The sequence below is a fragment of the Barbus barbus genome, assembly GCF_936440315.1.
Source record: "Barbus barbus genome assembly, chromosome: 35".
Classification (NCBI taxonomy): Eukaryota; Metazoa; Chordata; class Actinopteri; order Cypriniformes; family Cyprinidae; genus Barbus; species Barbus barbus.
In genome coordinates this window covers 22,099,804-22,127,248 of record NC_136763.1, presented here as the reverse complement: position 1 = coordinate 22,127,248, position 27,445 = coordinate 22,099,804, and the positions used below count along the sequence as shown (strand labels likewise).

The 27,445-nt window shown below is 37.8% G+C and overlaps 2 protein-coding genes across 3 annotated transcripts in view; both read left to right on the top strand.

Moving 5' to 3' along the window:
* The window catches only part of LOC306855214 (calcium/calmodulin-dependent protein kinase type 1-like), a 78,821-nt gene extending 63,324 nt beyond the window's left edge, over positions 1-15,497 (top strand). For both annotated transcript variants that reach the window (XM_079393727.1, XM_079393726.1), the window contains exons 4-12: positions 1,609-1,683; positions 4,469-4,607; positions 5,984-6,110; positions 8,524-8,599; positions 8,744-8,856; positions 9,084-9,162; positions 10,127-10,214; positions 10,334-10,475; positions 11,930-15,497. In XM_079393727.1, coding sequence (XP_079249853.1) covers positions 1,609-1,683; positions 4,469-4,607; positions 5,984-6,110; positions 8,524-8,599; positions 8,744-8,856; positions 9,084-9,162; positions 10,127-10,214; positions 10,334-10,475; positions 11,930-12,027 — 937 coding nt within the window. In that variant the 3' untranslated portion in view covers positions 12,028-15,497. The remainder of the gene's footprint in view (positions 1-1,608; positions 1,684-4,468; positions 4,608-5,983; positions 6,111-8,523; positions 8,600-8,743; positions 8,857-9,083; positions 9,163-10,126; positions 10,215-10,333; positions 10,476-11,929) is intronic.
* Positions 15,498-18,540: 3,043 nt separating this feature from the next.
* Positions 18,541-27,036, top strand: LOC306855101 (uncharacterized protein; the record flags this gene model as incomplete). Its single annotated transcript, XM_079393553.1, has 5 exons — positions 18,541-18,696; positions 23,782-23,959; positions 25,225-25,577; positions 25,656-26,161; positions 26,241-27,036. 5 exons carry the CDS (start codon positions 18,541-18,543, stop codon positions 26,899-26,901), a joined length of 1,854 nt encoding a protein of 617 aa, XP_079249679.1. The 3' UTR covers positions 26,902-27,036.
* Positions 27,037-27,445: the final 409 nt, after the last annotated feature.

Here is a 27,445-nt window from a genome sequence, read left to right as displayed (position 1 = left end):
AGGGAATGAGAGGAAGAGAGACTCGGTGACTCATTCAGGTGCTTCTGTCGTGTCGTATTGCCAGTGGGGAGGTGTGTGGGATTCCCGGCTCAATTAGAGCCCACACACACGCACTCATCCAGCCCTTCTGTAAGTCAATGAAGATCAGCTGGACTGTTAACCTTTGTGGGGGCAGTGAAGACTGAGACTCAGGGGTCATGGAGGAACATTTTTCTTTAGCTCTATTATGCACTAGATTAGGACAAAATCCACCCCCTCATATAGTCAGAATAGACGGCATATTTAATTTGAATGAACACAAGGTTGTGTGGGAGGGAAGTACAGTCTGTTCAATATGTCACGAGCTGCGTTCTGGTTCTCAGGGTTCCTACGCAGTGTTCACTGCCCCCTGTGCTGATCAGACGATTTCTGAAAGTTTTTTTTTTTTTTTACGTAATTTGTTCATTTGGAGTTCCCTGAAATGGCATCCAAGATGATGACAATATATAATATATGTCTATATATACATACATTTATTTAGGTTAACTTACAATATGTAGGCCATGTCAGGTATAATTAACATTGGACTGTTGAATTATTGAAAATCAATATATGTATATATTTATTGAAGTTTACGAAACGCATTAAAATAAAGATGAAACACTTTTCTCCACACGTTTGTGAGATGTTTTTGCCTGTTGCCATCTCGGTACGAGTGCCTTGCTTGTGCCAGCTGCTCTGGAAATGTCACATTATGTTGTTGTTAGTAACATGTCTTACACTATGTTTATAATAGGCATGAGATATTTGATGGAACCAAATGAAAGCTCTCTGCCTCCTCCTTTGTCTGGGTTTCCTCTCGTTCTCTTTCTCAGTAGTCAATGTACTCAGACCTGGTTTCATATTTACTTCACATCTCAGGCTATAGGCAACAGGAAATCTGATTCCGGATCCCCTTGGTAAATATTTATGAAGCATCTCTGGGTCAGTTTAACAGTCTAGAACATTGTGGCAGAGATTCGTCTGGACGAGTAGAGATCTGGTGTCAGAATAGCTCTCATGGAGACAGACTGATTAAAGTTGTTAATATGAGCTGTGAAGCTGCAGTAACACAAACACTAATTATAACACTCTATGACACGTTCGGCTCCACCCAAACAAATTTGCATGCTGTATATCAGTTCCGTGCCTTAAAGGAATATTTCAGGTTCAATACAATTTATGCTCAGTTGGCAATGGAAAAATGTTGCTTTACCACAAAAACTACTTGCTGTTTCAAACATGTAGCAACAAGTAGAAACCATATGCATGTCAAAATGATTTTAGTGTGATGAAGTTGCTTAACTAGCATTTTTAATTATAGAAAATTTTACAACATTTTTGGCATGACATCATAAAACAAAAATCCAAAATGGTCATAAATTGGCATACACAACTTTACAGCTCAAATAATTATTTAAAATAATTATTTTTTTGTGAAATTTAACATTATACCACAAATGCTGGCGATTGAGCTTATCTTATGTTGAACAATATCAAAGGCACAACAGTTGTGCCTCACTTTCAGTGCACACTGTTGCATTTGCCTTATTCCTGGCTTGACATGTTATTTTTTTCTCTCTCTCCTAGGATTAAACATGCCAACATAGTTTCCCTGGAGGACATCTTTGAGAGTAAATCACACCTCTACCTTATCATGCAACTGTGAGTGATTGATCATTAATTTTTACTTTGCTGTCACCCCATATTTTCATGCTTTCCACATGGAGTATGTGAGCTGAGCTCCAAAAAAATCGGCTATTATCTAGTGCACCTGCAGTGTGCTGGTTGCCGTTTTTAGCTCCTTATCTCAAACTCATTCATTTCTGTGACTTAAAGGCTCTCCAAGTTCAGATATTGTGTGGCTTTTATGGTAAATGAATCCCTAAAGATCTCAATGTTGGCCAAAAGCCAACTTTTAGAGCATCTGTATGCAACAAACAAAAATGCAAAGGCATTATTACAATTAATATTATTGCTACCATACATAAATATAGACATTTAAACCCATATATTTTCTACAGTATATGAATGCAAATGCTTTCATTGTATTCTATAATATTTAAGAATTCATCCATAACACAGTGCAAGAATGTGTTGCATTCTCAGCCAGAAGGGAGCGCTATAGTGGGATAGTCGCTATTTTGTTCTCCATTGTTTTTGCTGTACTTTAAGATGTTTGATTCAAACACGGGTTCCCTCTTACGTCATATGTTTCTACACCATTTACGTATATGCACATTCTTCAAAAACCAGGCTTTGATTCATTTTACAAACTAACAGATGCAAAATTAAACTTATGTATACAAACCGAACGATACATGCTGAATGGTATATAGTTATAGTTCCATCCACACAAATTTGCAAATGTTTGTTGGAACTATGGTTTCGGGAAATGCTGAATCATTGAACTATGTTGATAAAAGCACAACTTGAGATCATAGTTTGCTAACTATGCTTTTGGGAAACACACCTCTGGTCTAGATGCTTAAGCAAAAAGAGGAATATTTTGAAAATGCCTCCCACAGTTGATTTACTTATAGTTGCTCCTGCATGTTAAGTTATGAACTGGACAAAAAAAGGTTTTAACATTGAAAAAATGACACATTTCATCTTCAGACAAGACGATCCCCACAGGAGATACACAACACATGCACAATGCTAGAAGCTATCATGTGTCTTTCTAACAGGCCCCATATAGCTACAGAGAAGCAGGTAATGCATGACTGTGTGTGTCACCCCCCTCGGCTCTCTCTCGCCCCCTCATAGTGTCAACCTCTTTTAATTACTTATGTGCCAGAGAGCCTCGCTATTGTCTTTTCCACTGAGAAATCAAGGAAAAGGCTAAACAACCACACACACACACAGGCGCATAAGCCCACTGAACAGAGCTGGGAAAATATGCTCACACCTGCGTCTTCACACCTACCATTTAAAATGTCAGTAGAGAGAGAGTTAGTTGCGAATAAAGAGAAGAGAGAAAGATTATATCATGGATGACAAACGATGGCGAGAGAAACGCAGCAAAGGGTCGTTTTCCACAGCAGCTGTGTTAACAGAGAGATCAAGAGTGACAGAATGACAGAAAGGGAAGTGAGAGAGATGTTCATTGTCGTATTTTCCGGGTGATGGCAACTCTGCATGCAGACAGCAGGACTCCAAGCTTGCCTGGGCTTTCAACTCAGTGAGAGATTAACTCTGCATGCATGTACATGTGTGTATGTGTGTGTGTGTGTGTGTTAGCACCCACAGTCTTGATGCTTCAAATACCACAGACTATGAAATCCCACCCTCAGCGTTCCCTTCATCCTACACATGCGAAGAGACAAAACACAGTCACTTCTGAATGAAGTTTCACTGTCTCCACACTGTTTGTGTTGAGAAGTTAAGAGGAAGTGAACAGCATGTCTTGTTCATCCAACAAATGGGTGAATCTCTCAGAGAAATGCTGATATAATGTTTCACCCCAATAATTATATTCTGCCTTAATGAAATGAACCTTATTTCAGGACCAATAAGACTAACTGCATTGTGACATTTATTTAGGCAATTAAGCATATTTCCTCAAATTCTCATTACTGTAACAGAGAAGCAATCAATTTTATTAGTATAGTACAATAAAAACAATATAAATATAAACTCTGCAATAAAAACAATATAAAATAATTTGTCTTCAGTACAATATAGAGATTTTTTTTCATTACAGATATGATAATTGGGAGAGAAAATATATAAAACAGGTACAATAAAAATGAAAAAAGTATACTTGTAATCCTTTTTTCTTTTTCTTTTCAGTGTGGAATATGACTTTTTGCACATTTCCATGAAATGCACTCATATGGAAAAAGCTGGAGTGTTTTAATTATAGGGAAAAAAGCAAGTTTTTTGTTAGTCATCCCAGATCACCCTTACAAAAAGGCACTACTACTGTAGTGACACCATTTTATTGTGATGGTGTCTCATGGTATTGCTTGTTTGATATATAATAGTCAGAGCCTTACTATGCTTCATGTCCAAACTTCTTGATATTACTATGGCGTTGTTTTTGTTAGTGCCTAAGAATAAACATTAATCTGTTAATATAGATTGGGCAGTGTAACCACTTCTAAGGAATGAAATCAACTTGCTGCTACATAATTTATATGAGTCATCTTTGAACTTACTTAACCACAATGAGATCTGTGTAAAAGAGAGAGTGTATACCCAGGCTTTCGACATAAAATGAGTAAAACAGCTTCCTCTGGTGGTTGTGATGAAGTACAGCATCACCGTGTGGTTCTGCTGTTATCCTGCTGTGCATCCGTCTGTCTGGAGTAAACAAAAACGAAAAGGAGTGAGCATGTGCGTTGGTGAAGTGTGTGTGTGTGTGTGTGTGTGTGTGTGTGAGAGAGCGAAAGACACAGAAACCTAAAACAGCTTTGCAAGCATTTCTCTGTTTTTCCATTGGCAGAGTGTCCGGTGGTGAGCTCTTTGACAGAATTGTGGAAAAAGGATTTTACACGGAGAAAGACGCCAGTAAGCTCATCCAGCAGATCCTGGATGCTGTGAAGTACCTGCATGACATGGGCATTGTGCACAGAGACCTGAAGGTGAGACAGCAGTTGGTCTGGAGGAAAACAGGTCTGATGGAACAGATGAAAGGAGTTATTTCAACCACAGAGTGTCAGAAATCTCTTCTGAATGTTTTGAATCTTCTTTTCCCATCTATAGAGCTTGATCAATTCATTCAGAAATCCTTGATGGTGCTCTTGATATTAATAGTTGGGCCTTTGCCTCCAGAGACCAGGAAAGTAGTTCTAGGTAAATGGATCAATCAATGGCTCCAGTCCCATTTTAAACTTTAGAATAAAGTTAAGGTGAGGAGTTAAGAATTATCATTTGGGTCTGTGCCGTGACCTAGTGGTTGACTTGAGCATGTTGAGCCCCACTTCTCATATGGGAGATGTGAGTTTGAGGAGCCCCCCACCAAAATCTAGGGAATTTTGCTGTCTATCAAATAACCACCTTGAACTCCTTAGTACACCTAGGAACTACCCAAACACCCTAGAAACCACATAGAAACTCCAATCTAACAACCATTCTGAGGACATCGGAAAACACATTTTGTAAACAAAAAATAAATAAAGTAAAACTGTAAAATTCTTTAAAAAACTTTTATTTTATTAATATCCCTTATTAAAATGTGCATAACAATATATTTTGCATATATACATGTATGTATGTTTGTATGTACATGCTGCATTTATTTGATATACATTAAAAAAGTAATAAAAGTAGTATTGTGAAATTTAAGGAAAGTTTTTTTCTATTTTATTCTTTTTTATGTAATTTATTCCTGAGATGGCAAAGCAGTTTTCAGTGTCACACGATCCTTCAGAAAATCATTACAATATGTTGATTAGTTGCTCATGTGTTATTTCTCATTATTATTGATGTTGAAAACAATTGTGCTGCTTCATATTATTATTATTATTATTATTTCATTCTTGATTATTAGAAAGTTCAAAAGAACAGCATTTAGTTGAAATGTAAATTTTTCATAACATTATAAACCTCTTTACTGTCACTTATGATCAATTTAATGCGTTTCTGATGAATAAAAGTATTAATTTGAAAAGAAAAGATGTTGATCAGGCTAGATTCTTGCTACAGAGTCAGTTATTATCATACGTTGACATATTTTCCGACTAGTTACTTTCCTTTATGGTTTCTGGGGTTACAGTAAATATGAGTTACATCAGTCTTTATGCAAAATGTGTTTGTTTAGAACAGTGCAGTGAAGTGTGATTCTTGCTCTGGTTAATTAAATATCTCTGCTGGCAGATGAATACAGAGACAATGACTGTGTATGTTTGGTCACCTAACCCAGTGTGACTGTAAATGTCCATGTTGCCTTTTCTGTGTGTATATTTAAGCCACACACAAAATGTTCAATCGCCTATTTGTGTCTCTTTTTCTAACATAGCCAGAGAACCTGCTGTATTACAGTATGGATGAAGACTCCAAAATCATGATCAGTGATTTTGGCCTGTCAAAGATTGAGGGTTCAGGCAGTGTGATGAGCACAGCGTGTGGCACTCCTGGATACGTAGGTAAGACACACCTCCATATGCAAAAGTATGGTATATATCTGGATGAAACAGCCTTTAGGATTTGAACACTGTTGAACTAAATTGAAGAGGGTAAAATACATAAAGCAACTAAGAATATCAGTGTTTTGTCTAGATATGTTGTTCAAATCCAGATGTAAACTCAATCTAACATCAGTCTTTTCTTATTTATAACATTCATCAGGTTTACCTATGAGCCCTCATCTCTTTTCCATATCTCTTGGAAGTTCTCATGTGTAGCACTAGCCATAGCTTTACAAATGACTGGTTCAAACTGGTTTCCTTGGGCACTCAATTCTAAAGAATATCCTGTATGTGTTTCAGGGAAAGTTAGATGTGTGTTATTTATATAGAAAAATAGAGAAAACTGAAACTTGGGTATGAGTATCTTTGCCACTTACACATGGATGAATGAAAGCAGAAGAGCAAGCAACAACATATCAAAAATGGATCTAGAACCAGTATTATCACCTTAACTACTCCCAGTTTTTAAGGTGTCATTTATTAACATTAGTTAATGAAAATACAGTTGTTCATTGTTTATTCATGTTAGTTCACAGTGCATTAAGTAATGTTAACAAACACAACTTGTGATTTTAATAATGCATTAGTAAATGCTGAAATTAACATTAACCAAAGACTATAGAAGACTTTGACATTAAGATTAATAAATGCTGTAGAAGTATTGTTCATTCTTAGTTCATGTTTACTAATGTTGTTAACTAATGAACCTTATTTTAAAGTGTAACCAAATTTACGTAGTTGTAACGACAGGGATAAGACCTGAAAATTAGAGGTTATTTATTTGTGTTATATTTTGTCAGAGGCCTTTGGATTTGGGTGACAGGCCAAAACTAAGGCTATCAATAGATAAATATTTTTCATTAGTAATTCATTTATAATTAACATTTTATTATTTTTATTCAGATAAAAATAAATGCATGCTTTAAAATATAATTTGTAATGTATTTCATTAGATTAAGTTTTGTGACTTAATCAGAATACTTTGGAATTATTAGTATAAGGTAAAGGGTCCTCTAGAGAAAAATGACATCCACCAAGCACAGGACTTGGTTTTCCTCTGCGTATTATTTTTTAACAGCGTCAGTTGTCTACAGTATTTCTTGAAGGACAAAAATGCAGACAACCATAAAAAAAGAAATGATGTTCAAGAAGGCAACACAATGCATTAACACCTGGGGTGTGTAAACTTTTTGGATGAACAGGGTAATTATACTTATTTTGTCTTCTGGGAAACATGCAAGTATTGGCTTCTGAAGGGCAGTACTAAATAAATATATATATATATATATATATATATATATCTTTAAACAAAATAAGAAAAATGTACACATCATCCTGTTCAAAAGTTTACACCCTTGCGCTTAATGCATTGTGTTTCCCTCCTTCGTAATAGTTCTGAGTCCCTCAGTTGTCCTTAGTGTGAAAATATGGGTAAAAAAAAATCATGCAGTCATTGTTGGAAAGGGTTCAAATATGCAGAAGATACTGGAAAACCTGAGAATGTACAGGACCGGAATGATTTTTCTGAAGAGCAGTGGGCAGTTTAACTGTTCAGGACAAACAAGGGATTTACAGACAACTGTCACAAAACATGTACATTTTGTCTTGTATTGTACATGTATATGTAAAAATCTGTTAGGTATATGTACAAATATTTTATGTGAAATAGCTTATTCAAGACGATACTAAAAAAAAAATAACATATCCTCTTTATTATGATCTCAAAATTATTAAAATGTTGCATGTTCTGCAAGGGGTATGAAACTTAACTGTGAGAGTGCAGAGTTAAAGATTCACCATTTGCTGTTTACGTTAATTGTTACAATTTACATTAATATTTAAATCACTTTAGTAATCTAAAATACTTTTTGGATGTAACTGTAATTAAAATACAGTCACTCATATTTTAAATATGTAAATAATTTCTATGTATTACATTTATGCATTTAGCAGACGCTTTTATCCAAAGCGACTTACATTGCATTCAAGTTACAGTTTTTACATTTTATCAGCTCTTGCTTTCCTTGGGAATCGAACCCATGATCTTGGTGTTGCAAGTGCCATGCTCTACTATTTGAGCTACAGTAAAGCCTCCTGTATTTTGTTACTCCCCATCCCTGTCAACATACCAGTCAATGAAATGGTTTTAAAGGTGGTACCTCATTTCCTCTGATGGTAGGAAAACCCTTACTTACACAGGGGAATTTGTGTATGGGTCGAGGGGCATGCTTAATCACACTACTTTAATATAATTACTTAACCACAAAATTTGTAAAGTTTTTGGTTAGGGTTGTTTAGTCTGCCTGCTTACTAGAAAGGGCTGAAGTGATAAATTAAATTGATGTTTGATCCCATTCATTCTGATCTTCAGCTCCTGAGGTTCTGGCACAGAAGCCGTACAGTAAAGCAGTGGACTGCTGGTCAATCGGGGTCATCGCTTACATTCTGTGAGTTTGACTAGTACTGATGCTTATACATGTGTATACTAACATCTTTTCCCTTCTCTTTGCTTCATTTACATTTCCTAATGTTTTACCTGACCTGAATTCATTCCCAAGAATTCAACCGGACTTCTGTTTATCTCCTCTCAGTTTATGTGGCTATCCACCATTTTACGATGAGAATGATGCCAAGCTCTTTGAGCAGATCCTGAAGGCAGAATACGAGTTTGATTCACCGTACTGGGATGATATCTCTGACTCGGGTATAACACTTTGTCTGTAACGTTTCCCTGAATTTTCATAAGTTTAACATAAGGTTAAAACTTGACTTTTCATTCACTAATGGTTGTCAAATATATTTGGAGTCAATGAAAATATTACTTTTATGTCTGGCAAATCAAACAAAAGAATCTTATTTTCTTTGTTTCTCAGTGACATTTGGAAACAGTTATGTCATATTCTGAACTTTCACACTGTGCTCTTTTCTCAGCGAAAGATTTTATTGTGCATTTAATGGAAAAAGATCCCAGCCAGCGTTACACGTGTGAACAGGCTCTTCAGCACCCATGGTATGAGTTCAGACGCCACACTGAGACTAATCGTCAGTGATACTGTAAATCTCACCTATAGCACTTTAATACTTTGAGTTTTACAGTCTGTCATGCAGCAATTTAAACAATGATAGCACACATACAGATATTTATTGCCATTACCATTATAGTTACCATATGTTGTGGCTTTACTGCTTAAAAAGGCAGTCAGACATTGTCATGAACCATCACATTTCAACCTTTCAAACATCTGTCAACGGGTCCAACAACACAATGAGTACCTTTCCCAGTTCCAGATAATTTAGAGCTTGGGAAATCCTTTCTGGCAACATCATTTATTTATGTTGTCATTTCAAACCCATATAACTTTCTTTTATTGAATGAAAAAAGAGATCGCTCTTTCCGTACAGTGAAAGTAAATAAAGGGATGGATGTTGTAGAACTCAAAAAATGACAAAAAAAAAGCATCATAAAGAAGTAACATATGTGATTTGTACTATGTGATTTAAAAAAAAAAAATATATATATATATATATATATACTATATATACACACACTGATAAACTGCTGCAGTGCTCAGATCTCATTCACTGTCACATATATTCAAATACGCATTGAATTAAGTTGTGCTACCTGTCATCAGTGAAATCAAATGCCATTGTTTCTAACCAATCATGTCATATGAAGTTTAAGTGAGCAGAAGTGACATTTGAGCTGTGTCTGAGGGGTAGATTTCTAGTGAATGAAATTTTGGTCAGTTCTTGATACATAATTATCATAAATGTTCATTTGACTTAAAATGTATGGAGAAAGTCATACTGCTTTGGAAGAACATGTGGGAATAGATGATGACAGAGCTTTGCATTTGCATTTCATTGTGGCTTTAAAACAGCAGATTGGCTCCTCAAAAATATATTTTGCTTTTATACAACCAGATACGGTTGACATTGGAGGAAACTTAAATGTCTGTTTTGTACTTCAGGATTGCTGGAGACACAGCGTTGGATAAGAATATCCATGAATCTGTCAGTGCCCAAATTAAGAAGAACTTTGCCAAAAGCAAGTGGAAGGTAAATCCATGCATATATGAGAGCGAAATAACCTCATCTGAGAATGTTAATGAAGTAATACCAGTGAAAAGCATGGTTTCTGATTTTAATGGCTATCTTTCTCTTGCAATCATACACAGCAAGCATTTAATGCCACAGCAGTAGTTCGTCACATGCGCAGGCTGCAGTTGGGAACCAGTCAGGAGGGCCAAATGCAGTCCACCCTGCCCAGCCCCTGCCACGGGCACCTGCTGCTGCCCGAGGGGGATGAGGAAGAGAGCTGTCAGTATCTAAACATGTCACATTTATATTTCCTACTGTTTTTGCATACCCCAGACATACACTACTGTTAACTGCCAGTCATAATAAAGCAAAGCAAGTATTTGTCATAAATCTTACAGTATATATATATATATATATATATATATATATATATATATATATATATACAGTATTAGACCAGCTTTTAGTCAAGCCAGGGGCCAGTTGCATAAACTGTTTATCTGTTTTTTTTTCCTGGTCATAACTTTTTAAATTCGGTTATGAAAAGGCAGATTGTTTTTTATTTGAATTGAAAAAGTATGACTGATTACCTCTTGTCAACTGCTAGTTGGTCAAACTACTTCTTAAGACAGAGTCATATTACAGCCCATAATGTAAAAAAAAAAGAAAAGAAAGAAAAATTTCATTTAATTTCGCATAAGGGGGTGGGGGGATTTTCTTTTGCCATTTTTTAAACATTGTTTTTATTTCAAAATATTTTCCCAACAGTTTCATTACGGTAATGTTAAAAAAGTAAAAATATAGAAAGATCTAATTACTTAAATTACTATAATGTGGAAAATCTCATTTTTAGAGTAATATAGTACTGAATACAGTTCTGCTAATTTTTCATTTAAATCAGCATAAGTTAAATACAGCACAACATACTACAATAATGTGTAAATATTAGTGCTGTCAAATGATTAATCTTGATTAATCACATCCAAAATAAAAGTTTTTGTTTACATAATCTGTGTGTGTATATATATACACAGTACACAATTATACTATGTAAACTAAATCTTTTATTTTGGATGCGATTAATCGTTTGACAGCACTAGCAAATATATTAAAATTTAAATAATATTAAGAATAAATTTTGATGATTTGTGTGTGTGTGTGTGTGTACAGGTTTATATATCCTGGTGGGGACTTAAACCTGAATACACACAGACTTATGGGGATTCATGTCACAGTGGGGACCAAAATTGAGTCCCCATGGGTACAAAAGCTTATAAATCATACAGAATGAGTTTGAGAAAGTAAAAATGCTGAAAGTTTTCTGTAAGGGGTAGGTTTAGGTGTAGGTTTGGTGCAGGGCGATAGAAAATATGGTTTGTACAGTATAAAAACCATTATGCCTATGGAGAGTCCCTACAATGATAGCTAACCAGACATGTGTGTGCTTAATTTTCACAAAAATATTATTGGTTCTAAAATCACTTCACTTTCTTTTTCTATTCATCCATTCATTCTCCAAACTGCATATTCTCTGTAGGGTAACTAGGATGCTGGCACCTCATTTTCTTTATGCATAGAATCATTTCTGATTTTTATTTTGACAGTGGAGTGAAATATGACATGTTCTTGAAATGCTGTTAGTTACTTAAGGAGGACTATTTCTCAATAGGTACTCAAGGAGGACTAATCTCTCTCTCTCTCTCTCTCTCTCTCTCTCTCGCTCTATTTTTTAGCCCTGCGGAGGGAAAATAGTGGCTGTTCTGAGGGTGTCAGTGATGGAAATGACATCCAGAACTGCACCTACCATGTCCATCCTACTAGTCGGGTCTGAGTGTCAATCATCCTGCAGTAACCAATGACTGACTGTCCTGTTTTTCCACTGAAGTCCTGCCACACCCCCAGTCTGGCCAGGAATACTGAGTAGCTCCAGCATCCTGCCACTTGGAGGCGCTGCAATGTAAGCAGGTGGGAATGGGGTCACTACTATTCCAATGGAGCGATTCTGTTTAATGAGAGTTTGAAAAGAGACAAGAAGATTGCCACAGGCACTTCATGGGTAATATATATGCTATTGTGGGAGCTGGATAGAGATTGGACAGTGTTTTAACTCATTTTTAAAACAACACCATCTGCTTTCATTTTTCTTTTCCTGAACTGAAAGTCCACAGGCCGGTTTCTCTTTTAATTCAAAATGCGACAGTGGCTGTTGGTATGTGGCCTGATGCACATATATTTTAGATTTGGTGACATTTTATGAGATTATGAATTTTGGCATTAGGTTATGCTAAGATTGCCCATTTTAAATGCACATCTTGAACAGTAAATATTCTTTCTTTTCAACTAAGGTACGAACAGATTTCACATTCATGAGATTCTACATATTAGTTGTGTTGCCACATCTCAGATGCTTTGTACATCCAAACGAAGCTCTGATTTAGTGTAAATTTAGTTTGTTTTTGAAATGTCTTTTTTTAACATTTAACATCTTTTTTTACACTAAGTCTTCACAACTGATCATTCAGTCAGTATGTTTAAGATCGTCTTTCTCGCTTCAAATGTTTTCTGTGGTGCCTTCATGGATTCAGTATCAATGTTTTACTTTTTTTTAAATATGTGTTGATCTTTTCAGTTGGGAATGTTGGAAGCTGTACATGTTAAAACATTGCTGTTTACCATCAAATTCACCTACATGGCATATATGGCTATTCTAAGCTATGCACTGTCGGTGGATGCTTTGTAAATGTATAATGTTTAATGCTGCCATCCTGTAAATATTGCAAAGCTATTGTTTTTTGTAAACCCCTTTCTATTACAACATTAAAAATACTCAGGGGAGGAATTAAAATGAGAAAATTTTGATATACTGAATGGTCATTTTACAAGAAAAAACTATAGGATACTGAATAAACATCACTACGAGGCTGTGGTCCATATTATATAAATATATTTGACAATTTGGATTCTTTTCAATGTTGGAACCTGTATGAAAGTAACCTCCATTAAACTACATGAATGTGTGACTTGACTCCAATTTTATTGTTTTGTTTGTTTCCATTCACTGCAGTCCAGAAGTTAAAGAAAAAAACATTAGATGGAAAAACTGTTCGGAAAAAAAAAGTCACATAATAGAAATCTCCAGATGCTTGCGGAAAAAGTTTTCCACAAGTTGGTTGGAAGATGGTGGTTTTCCATAATCCATTGCAAGAAATCTGTTTTTGTTTTGATTTGTTTTGTTTTTAGTGAATGATTATGCTGAAAAAAATGTTTATGCTGTTAATTACTTTAAATGAACTTCATATGTAGTGCTAAATTCTCAAACAATACCAAAAGCTTTGCATTAATTGATATTGTAAAAGTGAATACAAATATAATTTGAGTCTCAGACCTATTTAATTTGTGACAGCTGTTTCATAGTCCCTTTGGCATTTGTCCATAATGTTTATAATCTAATCTTTAAAAGTTCTCATCACAACGTGTGTAGAGCCATTAGTCAACTCTTTATTCTGGTGCTGACTAGCTGATTTATGGGATGTCTGCTTTAAGAGATCTGTTTACCAATACATAAGAAAATGTGAGGTAGGGAAAAAACACATAAATTAAGTTATATCTTTAAACAAAAGAAACTAAAACCTATGAATTTCAATTAACAATAATTTGATTTAAACAAATTTTGGCTTATTTTGATTTTGTTCTATATCTGTATCTGCTTTCTGAATTTATTTTACATGTGTGGTGAAGACAGATGAAATTAAAGTTTAAAAAGTATAAAAAATGTATAGTAAAAGGCAGTGTGTCATGTGATTTTGCCTGCAATGTTGCTTGCGCAGACTTCCTGTATTGATCAAGATGCCAATATGAGATGGTGGGTCAAAGAATTCCTCATTCCTCATTTTTACAGACTTAAACTTCTGCTGTTTTACAAGGTTGAATGTTTAAGTATTGATGCATATGTTGCTGTGTGTATTTAAGCATGGTGTGGTGATTTATGTACATACTTAAAAAAGCTTATTGTAAATACACACAAATACATTTACTCACAAATATATGCTATTGTTAAATGTAAAGTGCAAAAAAATTAACATTTACTAGTTAAATTTAACCAGTGGAAACCTCTAAATTTCTTAACAGCTATGTATAATTGGTTGTTGTTGTTTTTTTGTTTGTTTGTTTTTCTTCTTGGCTGAATGGCAACACTGAACCAACTATACATACAGGGGCATGATTATCATAAACCAACTATATTCGGAGTTGAATACTAGTGTGATGTGTACTTCATGCTGCACATTATGCACATTATACTGCCTGCTTGTACATTATACTGCCTGTCAAAAAAAAAGTGATTGGTATGTTATTTTGCATTTCTAATAAATTTTCTGTAAAAATTAGTTTTCATAAATCATATTTAGAAAGTAGGCAAAATTAAATATAATTTAGCTCTGCTGTATACCTCACAATTTTGGCAGGGCTTAACCAGAGTATTCTATACATATTGCACTTAGTATACATACTGTGCAAATAGTAAGAACAGTATAATAGTTTGCCATTCCGAGCATTTGGATTATACCTACTCTTTATGACACAACTAAAGAGTTTATAGCTACCTCTCTGGCTTCTGGATGCTTTCTGCAGAAATTGTGGTTTGCATTCATTTATTTATTTTGGACAGAAAATGTTTTTGACATTATCTTGGAAAAGAACACAGCCTGAAAATGTGCCAACTTGAAACAACTCAGGATTGCAACAATATTGGATTTACATCCTGTATATTAAAAAAATGCCCCATTTTTCCAAGCCCTAAAATACATTTGCCAACCCAAACATTAGTATAATTGGCCTTAGCAATAATGAATATGCTAAATTAATTTTTAATTGCTTGACTCCTTAAAACGAATGTCTTGCCAATTGTAGTCTATTAGTCTTAAGATTGAAGTTAGTTTTATTCATTTCTCTTTCTCAATGTTTCTAAACACATCTAACAGACAAATTTAAAATCAAAAAGTGATTTGCTTCAAATTTCACTTTATAAGAAATGTGTTTACATTGTATTTCAGAGTTCTCTTTGATTTGATTTGAACAAAATACTAATGACAGTATGTTGTAAAAATATGTATAGCCGTAGGCATATACATACTGTTTAGCCTTTTTGTAAAACGTGCATGCTGTTTCCATTACTTGTATGCAGTGCATCATATTTACTGTATTTTTCATAATGGAGTACTGCTTGATATTGATGCCAATGATTTGTATTTTTAAAAAATTTGTAACTTTAAAGTGGATTAAACTTTTCTTGTCTATGCACTGTTTCTGTGTGCTATCTAGTGTGTTGAAAGAGTGAGAATGAGAGAGAGAGAGAGTGACAGATGAGTGGACGGATGTAGTAGAAGTGAATAATAGCAGGTTATGGTAATAGGCCTAGTCAAGCATGCTTTTTTGAGAGAGATTTTTTTTTTGGGGGGGGGGGGGTTAGTATTCCCTGCACCACAGTGGAAATTATTTTGAGTTCTTGGCCTGTGCAGTATAAGACGTTATATAAAAATCACTTACAGATTTTTTTCAACTGCAAACATCAATGCCTTGAATTTTATGCGAGCAGCTATTGGTAGCCAGTGCAAAATTGATAAACAGAGGTGTGACTTGCATTCTTTTCTGCTCATTAAAAATTAATCTTGTTCTGGATTACAGTTTTTTCAACTGCTTACACACATATTCAAAAACTTTGCTCTCTTTTTCAGAACTTAACACACAAATCCAAGAATTGCACACACAAATGCAAAATGCCTCACATCTCTTGCAAAATGAAGCACTGCATTCATAAAATCACAAACACATCTCAAAAGCAGACATTTGTCTTACGTTGCAAACACCTTTGCCATAATATTATAAAGTTGTTTGATATATAATATAATATTTTTGGATAGATCGTATACACATAGTTAATCAAAACCTAAAGCTCTTCTTTCATGAGCTCCTATGTACATTTATGTACAAAACTGAAAGTAATTGTCAGAGAGCTGTTGAAAAATTCACAGTAAACGAAAGCAAGATTGAAAATAATTTACTGTAAGCATTTGTGGTTGTGAATACAGTATTACACAGTACGAAAGAAAATAAATACATTGTTTGCATCCACTGTGTCACGGTCACCAGTTCTGTCACCTAATCAGAACTACATTTCCCATCATCCCACTTGCTGCTCGCCTGCTCATTGTCACCAATTATCCAGTCACAATCACCAGGGCTGTATCCGAAATCGCCCCCTATACCCTCAAATAGTGCACTATTTGAGGGGACAGCCATTTTAAGTGGTGTTCGAAACCATAGTGGATGTTCTCGAGTGCACTCATTCAATCCCACAATGCACCGCAAAAACGAGTGTACAAGCGATGTACACTCAACGGCTAGAGAATCCCCAGAATGCACTGAGAGAGTCGCGCGCCGAATGAATTCCCGCGTCTCACCAGAAGATGGCGCCCACAGCTGAATCATCCATCCATTCATTTTAGAAGCACTCGTCCACGGCGTAATACAACACAGGTACAAATTAATTGTAAATGGACTATTAGGGTTTATACATAATTTCCGTGACTGAGTTCTAGATAGATCCTTCAATCTTACTATTGGAGCTGCCCGTATCAAATTATTATTTAACAGGAAGCAAACTGTGCAAAAGCGGCAGTCCTTCCGGTGCACTTAGTGTCCGAATTCACTCACTCGTTTTCATTCACTCCTTCAAGTGAACTATATGAGTGGACTAATGTAGGGAATAGTGAATGAGGGTATAGGGGGCGATTTCGGATACAGCCCAGGGCTATATACCCTATACCCTCAAATAGTGCACTATTTGAGGGGACAGCCATTTTAAGTGGTGTTCGAAACCATAGTGCATGTTCTCGAGTGCACTCATTCAATCCCACAATGCACTGCAAAAACGAGTGTACAACCGATGTACACTCAACGGCTAGAGAGTCCCCAGAATGCACTGTGAGAGTCACGCGCCGAATGAATTCCCGCGTCTCGCCAGAAGATGAAACCCGCAGCTGAATCATCCATCCATTGATTTTAAAAGGGTTTGTCCACGGCATCGTGAAACAATTGTGGCGATTCAGAAACCTACCAGATATTCTCCTTGGATTGTTAATCACCTGAAGTTTACTTACCTGTTGTTCGTTTCCACACCTAAGTCTCCTATCTCCAGTGTACAGTTCCTTATCTCCAGTCTCCAGCGCCGTGTCTCCATCTCCAAGTGTTGTGTGTTCATCCTACAAGAAAAGAAAGGAACGTGTTTACCTCTTCATCAAGGCCTGTAAACGTGTGTGTGTGGCTTCTCACCTGTCTGATCATCCTCCTGCTGCATCTTAACAGAGGTTTCCATCTTAACTGCATCTTAAATTAAGCCTGCTTGAATTTTACTTACCATCTCTCTGGTCTGTAACCCTGACGGAAGACTAGACTAGAGGTCTGCATTCCCGTGGCTCTCCCAGATTCCTTGCAACGCGGGATTCATTTCCAGAATAAAACGCAGTAGCGGTCAGTAACTCTAGTGTAATTTGAATGGGAGCGGGCGGTCTAACAATATCCCGTTCCCGAGGTCCTTTCAGAACAGCATATCTGTGCTTTATTCATGCACGTGCTGCACGCATGAACCAGTGGTTTCTGCGTTATGTATTTTATTTGCGAGGTCTGTGCGCAGCATGTGCATAACGGTCCTCAGAGCAGGCTGTTCTGGTGGTGAATATAGGCTGCGGCCCTCAGACAGAACAGGCAGGTTGTGATGAGTGACAGAGTAGAATAAGGATGGAGCAAAGTGTGGGTGCGCTGTCCTTGAAGGACGTTCAACTCGGTTTTGTTTATATTTTGCTTAGCCTATAATTTTAAATGACAGATGTCATATTTATATTTATTTTTTTCTCTGCGACACTTTTCCAATTGTATTACAGTTTTTTCTGAATGCTTAAGCGCTAATCGTGATTCTTGTAGCACAATTTCTAAAACTATTAATACGTATAGCAAAACCACTCACTGAGTTTGCAAAACTAAAAGCACAAACACTGCTTTGCACTCAGTTTGCAATTTTGTAACACACACTTTGCAAAACTGTAGGCACAATTCACTGCACAACACTCTTTTTGCAGAACTTTAAACACAACTCACTGCTTACACTCAATTACCAAATTTCCAACACACTCCTAGCAAAATTATACACATGTATGGCTATCATTAACACTATTTTGCCAACTGTCTGGCACACTTTCACATGTGAAAACTGTTTTAGATAATTACTTCACTTTGCAATCAGCCTAAGCACTATAAGTAAGCCACAGGTAAGCTGTCTGTGTGGAGTACAATGGAAGGAGCTGTAAGAGTGAGAAGAGTGAGAATCAGAGGAGGCCAAGGAGGCCGAGGGAGAGGACGTGGAGGTGAAGAAGCGAGAGGGTTAGAGGACGTTAGAGGAAGAGGAGAAGGAGGAGCAAGAAGAGGACGAGGAGGGGAAAGAGGAAGGGTAAGAAGAGTAAGAAATAGAATAACTGATGAAATCAGAGCTACAATAGTGGACCATGTCATCAACCATGGGATGACCCTGAGGCAAGCTGGCCAACGGGTTCAGCCTAATTTGAGCCGCTACACTGTGGCAAGCATCATTAGGACATTTCGAAATGAGAATCGGTAAGTACTTTGTAGCACTGCCATACTCTAATGAGAAACACAACAGTACCATACATGCAAAAATACTGAAATTGTTACTTTACAGAATTGCTAGACGTCCTGGCTTCAAAAGGTCATAGGACCTCGAGATTCTATACAAGGGTATGTTAGATCCAAAGTTTTGAGTTTCTACGTTGCTCCAAAAAATTTGTCAGTGTCCGATCGGCCCTAAATTGATACATATGTCACTTCACAGTCCCCCGGGACAGCGTCCGGAGTTCCGTGTCCGTATCTACTTAATTAGCCGAAAAAGACCTCCTTGACCGCGAACCACCTGTGAAGTTTGAAATAAGTTGCGAGTGGGACGTATAAAATGCAGGGATCAAAAGGTCGCAGGGCCCCAGAATTCAGTACAGTGGTAGCCTAGGGCGCCCCGACTCGGGGGCCAGTGTTTCGGATTTATAGATCACTTCTAAGCATGTGTTTCTGCAGTTCAGAAATCTTTTCACATCAGGGCACTTGAGTTAAATCAAAAGGGTTTCAGGCCACATGTGAGGAAGTGGCCTGTGTGAGAGATATTTTCCAAAATGTGCACAAACAATTTTGCATTCGAGTAGACGCTTGTCTGCTCAATGGGGTATTCGAGGGCCCCTAGGCTACCAGCATGTGAAGTTTGGGTCCCCTAGGACCCCCAGGGGTCGAACGGGAGCCGTTGAACTTATTCAATTCATTTTCCTAGGTGTTTTGTGGACAGTGAGACCGAAAGGTCCGATTGCCCCGAAATGGACATATATACGTCACGTCACGGTCCGCCGGGACAGCATCTGGAGTTCCGTATCCGTGTCTGCCTCGCTCGGCCTTAAAAAGACCCCCTTGACCGCGTACCACCTGTGAAGTTTCCATTGAATAAGTTGCAAGTGGGACATCGGAAACGCAGGGTCACGAAGGTCACAGGGCCCCGAGATTCATCCCAGGGGACCGTCAGGGGCCCCCGAATCGGGTTCCGGAGTTTCGTGGCCCTAGATGCTTCCTGAGCCAATTAGGCCATGAGAAAGAAACTGCTCCAAAGGCCCATCCCCCAAAGAGATCTATATTAGACAGAGAGTTGTGTGACGCAACTTCCTGAGAAATTTGAGGCCCCTCGGGCCACCGGGGGCCGAAACGGGAGCCGCTGACACATGCAACTTATCCCATTGTGAAGGCACCCGTCAAATAAGTTGCACGTGGGCACTTCCTGTATGGCTCGACAAAATCGCAGGAAGTGTCCACGTGCAACTTATTTGACAGGGCCTACACAGGCTTCCCGTGGACAATGCATTTTTATGAAAATTAAGCCATTTGACGAGATCCAATTGTAACGTATTAAAAAACGTAGTATTAGTATGCAATTTAAAGCAAATAGTTTAATTTAGCTCAAAGGGAATCATTTATGATTTTATAAGGAATTTGAACAGAATCACTGTTTCACGGCTGATCACTGAGACGGCAGCGATTCATTGACCAAGCCATATAACATCAGCTTTGCACTGGATATTAAAATCCAAAATATAGTGAAAACACTATTTAATAGCACAGTAACAAGATCGGCAGATTCAGACATTAACTTTAAGACATTAGCACAAAACACAAGATACTTCTCTATTCAATATAAATAAGATTTTATTTATATAAACCTAAGACATAAACTAATCTAACACATGAACACAAGCATTCACACATTCACACGTTGTAGAAAGAGAGAAAGTGAGGAAAGGATGAGTTTAAGAGAATGAAAATGTGAAATCCCAAATTTTACAGCAATATGTTCAATTGCATAGACCTGAACAACCATCAATCACTTTTTAGCCCTCGCTTTAAGTTTCTCAATGAGGCTAAAATTTATATTAAATACACCAATCCAGTTAGAACCTGGAGGTGTTACTTGCTTGCTTTGCTAAGGGAATCCCTTTTGTCATCGTCTTGCAGGAAAGGGGGTTCCCCGAAGTTGCTGATTGGTTGAGAGTTCAGTAGTCGTGAAGTGATGTCTTGGGAAGCCGATGGAGTTGTGGCTGGTAGAAGTTTTGAGGCGGTCACAGACTCCAGTTGAACTCGGAGATGAGGTGTCAAAACTTAACTGAGTACACAAAACTCACAACGGAAAAGAAAATAAATTAAAGTAAAAGAATAAAGGGATGTAAAGAGACTAGGTTGGTTTTCTTCTCATTGTGGTAGCAGCTGGCACGTGGGCCAGAGCACGCTCAAAGAGCAGCGTCAAAACGCGGTGGCAAAAGAGAAGCAAAAAGGAGAAGAGAAGGGTGACTAAGAGAGAGTTTGATGGTGTCCTGAGTTTTTAAACTCGGCTTCTGGACACATCCCCTCTGGTGTCTTGACCAATTAGATAGGTTATTATCTTAGCTAGGGGTGTTCCTTCCATCATAAATCAGCATGTTATCAGTCACATGGTCCGAATTTTACACACTCTTGCAAAGTATAATTTTGGATGTGATTTCTATAACCAGAATATGATACATTTGACAAAGAATTGATTGGAATAAACATTTAAAGCATGATTTTTCACACTCATACATACCAAACACGCATCTGAATCCTTCAGCTATTCAATTGTGATTAAAAAAAAAACAGACATAATATTTGATTAAAACATGATAATCTAATATGTGGTTTACAAACATAATATAGGTTATTTCTATGCAGAGAAATAACTCATATATCCTTTTAAGATGATTTTTAGTGCATATGAACAGATTGTCTTTAGTGTGTAGTTCTATAGAGAATAAGAGACATGTTCTGTGACGACCAGAGAGAGGTTAAAAGGTCTCCTAAGGAATTCCAGTCTGTCTTTGTCTTGTATGGGGAAGACCTGCCCAAGAGAGTCTGTAGCTTGTGATTTTCTATTACAGGTTTACATGTGATGGCAATCTCTTTGACCATCAGTCTTGATTACTTGCCCCAAATTTGACAGTCTCCTTCCTGAATTGGAATTATCAATAAGTGTTCTTTTGTCTCAAGGTTGTAAGCTGTTCTGTGAAAGAGGATTGCTGGTTAGTTTGCATGCTTCAGACTAGTTGGAGCCAGGAATCTGATTTACGGCGTCCTGTTTCATTGGGCCTCTCTGTGGGATTCCAGCTCCTCATGTTTCAATGTTATGATCGCATCTTAAATTTGTCTCATTCAGTCTCTGATATTCTACACAATGTACATGAAACTGCTGGACGTTTTTTTCCTGAGCACTGCACTTTAGGTATTACGCTATAACATCATTGCATTTAGGAAATATGACCTGTTAATGCATTGTCCTCGGAAAGCCTGTGGAGCCCCTGTCAAATAAGTTACGGGTGGTCATGCACCAATAGTGGTGAAATTCACCAAAATTCAACTCCAAAATCCAACATCAGCAGGTGAAACCGGAAACTTATTTGATGTGATCTACATAGGCTTTCCGTGGATAGACCTTTTTCAGGGTAAATATTAATACTGATGAATTGTAATGTACATGAACTTGTCAGACGGTGATTCCTGAGTGTAGCACTGTAAGTTTTGCATAATAAAATAATCATAAAATTAAATTATGACTTATTAATGCTTTGTCCATGGAAAGCCTGTGTAGGTCCCATCAAATAAGTTACGGGTGGTCAAGTGACAGCTGCTTTTTGACGGGGCCGACACAGGCTTTCTGTGGACAGTGCATTTTTATGCAAATTAAGCCATTTTATGAGCTACAATGTACATGAAACTGCTTGACAGTGCATCCTTAGCACTGTACTGTAGGTATTAAGCAATAAAATCATTGCATTTATGAATGATGACCTATTAATGCATTGTCCACGGAAAGCTTGTGGAGGCCCCGTCACATAAGTTACAGGTGGGCATCCACCAATAGTGGTGAAATTCACCAAAATCCAACTCCAAAATCCAACATCAGCAAGTGACAACTGCAACTTATGTGACGTGACCTACACAGGCTTTCCATGGATGTACATAAAAATGCTGGATGTTGTTTCCTGAGCGCTGTACTGCAGGTATTATTCAGTAAAATCTGTAGGTGGAACGTCCAGATCTCAGCTTTTGGACACGACAGGATATCAAGCTGAAACTTGCTTTCCTCTGCTAGTCTGGACGTGCCCTACTCGTGTCGTCCGAATTTTCAAGTTTAAAGTCTAAGGGACATTTCACCCTTTCAGCTGTCCTCCCTGAGATCCCTCTACATGTTAGGTCCAGTCCCATTCTTAAATCCATTCAGAGGCCAACTTTCCTTCGTTTGCCTTTAACGCTGTCTCAAAGTATTTGATTACTTCCATGTTCCTTCCTTGGTTGTTGCTGTAGTTGATCTTTCAGGCTCGTTGGTCTAGGGGTATGATTCTTGCTTTGGGTGCGAGAGGTTCCGGGTTCAAATCCCAGATGAGCCCGTGAGGAGGCTTGGTCCTGAAGTTGTTTTGTCTCTTTAGTGTCACTGGCAATCAGGAACTTTTTGGTCAAATGCCAGGCCGGTTAGCTCAGTTGGTTAGAGCGTGGTGCTAATAACGCCAAGGTCGTGGGTTCAATCCCTGTATGGGCCAGTCTCTTTTGTTCTCTGGGAGCTCAGCTTTCCATTTGCCTTTGACACTGTCTCGAGATGTTTGATTTCTTCCATGTTCCTTAATTGGTTGTTGCTGTAGTTGTTCTTTTTTTTCTCGGCTAGGACGAGCCTGTGATGAGGCTTGATCCTGAAGCCGTTTTGTCTCATTAGTGTCCGTCAGGGGTGTTAGTTTTTGGTCAATCGGGCAATAGCCCAGGCAAAACCAGGTCGATTAGCTCAGTTGGTTAGAGCGTGGTGAACTAACCAAGGTCGCTTCCTAGCTTCAACGCGCAGTCTGTCTTTTTAGGGAAGTGAGCATAAAAGGGCAAGACCCATCTTGGAGAATGCAGGCATCGATCCCGCTACCTCTCGCTTGCGCATTTTCAGGCCTATCTCCTTGAGGGCTTGATGCGTTGGAATGATGACAGCATGGAAAACGCCATAAAAGGAACGCCCTCCATGCGGTCATATGGCAGTGCCATGAGAGAGGCTGTGGACCAGCTTAGCCGAACAGTCTTTAGGAAGCCCTGGGATGAGCGCTATCGCCCTCCTGGAGCATATACAGGCAAGAAATGAATTAGTTTTTTTGTAATATTCTACTAAGTTATGTATTTAGCCTTTAACCTGTTTAATCCCATTTTTTTCCAGACATAAACATATCCAGATGATGTGCTATTAGTAACCCTTTGAAATAATCAATAATCATTTTTTTATATATATATTTTTTTTTTTTGGAAAAGTGTGTGAAAATTGGTCAGTTTTATGGTCAGTCACAAGTAGCCCAGCTATTTTAAACTCTGTTTCATCACATTCTAGGGTTACTATTATGCATATTAACCGTTACACTTTATTTTGATAGTCCACTTTAGACATTCTACTAACTTTAAGTTACTTTGTAACTACATGTCAACTAATTCTCATTAGGGTAGGTTTATGGTTAGTAGAATAAGTTGACATATACTTGCAAAGTTTCTGATAGTCAGTATTTTGTATGTTGTGGATCCATCAAAATAAAGTGTTAGAAGATATTAAGCAGACAGTCTACTAATACTCTAATGACTGCTAGTTGACATGTAGTTGTAAAGTACTGTTAGTAGAATGTCTAAAGTGGACTATTGAAATACAGTGTTACCATAAAAACCCTTGTACAACACTGATAGGAATACTGAGTTAAAATACAAAAAACAATACAACCTTCAACGTATTTCAAAATTGTTACTTTTATGGTAACATATATCATACAATTGTTATATTAGTGCTACCAGTGCTACATTTGAACTTTAAATTTAGTGCAATATTTTGTAATTTTAGACATTTTAGTGCAGCTTTCAGTTACAACTGCAATTGGAATTATACGTATACCTAAATTCACTGTTATCCCACCGGAATGTTTACTCATTCTTTGACCACACTCAACAAAACGGACTAATTGTGAATTCATATATTAATACTAGACACCTTAAAGATAATGTGGACCAAAATTCTTTGTCGTATGTTAACACACTTTAACTGGTGTGTTTAGCTGGTGCAATTTTGTTTTGGAGCTTTGATGCAGTCATCATCTTCTCAAGGTGAAAACAGGAAATAAACTGCTCTGGTCATGTGACAATTTGCAGTAACCATGTGAAACTGCACATATTTAATTGAGACGCTTTATTTTTTCCATATTTGCAGGAAATGCACTAAAACACCAGTCAGTAAGGTTTTTAGAGCTTTATAAGTGAAAACCTTTTTTACATTCACTATTGTGACCGGTGGAATTAAATGTCTTAATGTACTAGACAAAATATTAAGAACACTTTCTTTTTTCCCCCCATTTTATTCTTGTAGGTGAATTGCTGGGAATGGAGTACCTTTACAGCCAGACTGGCAAAACACTGACTCCAGTGCTCCAGAACCCAGAGGAGGAAGACAGGCTGGTGGAGGAAGTTGATGACCAGGACCTGCAAGATGAGGGGTTTGAGGAAGAGATCATGGAGGACATCACAGTTCCAGTGCTGTATGAGGATGACCCCTGCCGTAATCTCGAAAACAGCCCCTCATCTTTGCCTCTGCCTCAGTCCCCATCGTCACTGGCTGAACCGGCCACATCATCTGATGGAGAAGGACAGCCTCTTGCCCCTGCCCCTTCAGTGCTGTCACAGCCATCCGACACTGGAAGCAGTCTCTCCGACGAGGCTCAGGTAAGACACTTTAAGGGCTTTATTTAATTCCAATCTGATTTTATTCCACATATATTAACATTAATCTGCATTTACTAGGGAGCAGTCATTGGACCTGATGGCATCGCTGGGTGGGACAAGGTCCAGGATCTGGCTGGTTACCTGGTGGGTCTTCGTGAGGCTCCTTACCTCACTGACCTGCAGGTGACAGAGGCCATCCAGCTGTGGACAGCTCTTCCTGAAACTGATAAACAGCGGGTCAACTATCAGCCTCGACATCAGCCTCAGCTCACACATGGGCTCTTTAAAGCACCGAAGCGGTCCGGAGTCACACCGGGTGTGGAGAGTGTGAAACGGTGTCTGATTGGACATCCTGGGGGTCCAGCGCAGTGGCCCAACACCAGCCGCTTGGTTGAGGCCATTTGTATCCAGCTTTGTGCTTTACACAAGTCGCCGACCAAGAAGGCTGGAGTTTGCACCCCCAGGTGGTCTAAAATCCTCTCAGATTACCACCACATCCGAGAGCTGGTGCTTAACAGTCGCAGGTTGATGGATGAAACAATGATCCAGCTGTTTGAGCTAAACCAGAAGACACTCATTCAGTGGTAAGCAAGGCACATTATTTGCTTCAAATTAATTGAATACTTCTAAACATATATATAATACAAGTAATTTATTTTTCAGGTTTCAACGGCGGCAGAAGAATCAGGAAATGAGTGTCCTCGCTCAGGGACTGACTCCACCTGACTCAATTGCTGTGGCCGATACACAGCTTCCTCCACCGAGGGAAAAATTGGATGAAGCGCCATCGACATCAGGCCCAAAACATCCATTTGTCCTTCTGCCAAACCGAGAAGGACAGGCTCCAATTCTGCGACCAGGTCGACGGCCCGCTGCTGCCACCACAGAGTGCCCCATTGCACCTGCCCCTACAGCACCAGGAGCTATGCAGCACATTTCAGCACCTGGGTCATTGTTAGGCACACTAGTCCTTAACCCGGACATGACTGTGGCAATGGTGATTCCCTCTTCTGCTGCTTCGACATCTGGTGCAGGCCCAGCTCCACCTGCTCCTGTGTCTGATGCTCCTGTGTCCCGTTACACCCAGAGGAACAGGCGCCGGCGGGCTCTGGAGGAGGAAAGCGGAGTCCATAAGAGGAAATATGTGCGAGGGGTTACTTTTAACACATGCAGCAAATGTGGGCAGCCTAAAACTAAAGAGTTTGGCCATAGCCGATATGGTAATGCCACATTTTGCTCTCGTGCCTCAGATGGCAAATCTTTAGATGACTGGTTGGCAGAACAGCGGCAGCAAAATAAAGGCCAAACTCCACCACCTCAATAAATAATATAATTCCTGTATATATTACATGGGCCCACTCTTTCATATTGTCCTGTATCCTCCTCAATAAATAATTTCTTTCCTGTATATATGTTGTATATATTACGTGTATTCGTTTTAATAAAACATTTTACATTTGAACATTTGAAGTGTCTTTTGATCAGATAAATTAAATCTGATAAATCATCAAATTATATCCAACACACAAAAAACATCTTTGAAGAAACATTTTTATTAATTTGATTTAACCCTAAACATAAACCTGTAATGTGTTTTTTTATAAAATAATATACACAAAATAATAAATATCAATCAACTACTGAAACATTTTATTATTTTTATTTAACCATAAACATAAACCTGTAATATGCTTTTTAAAAATAATATACACAAAATAATAAATATCAACTACTGAAACATTTTTATTAATTTTATTTAAACATAAACTTGTAATATGCTTTTTAAAAATAATGTACTCAAAATAATATAAATCAACTACTGAAACATTTTTATTAATTTTATTTAAACATAAACTTGTAATATGCTT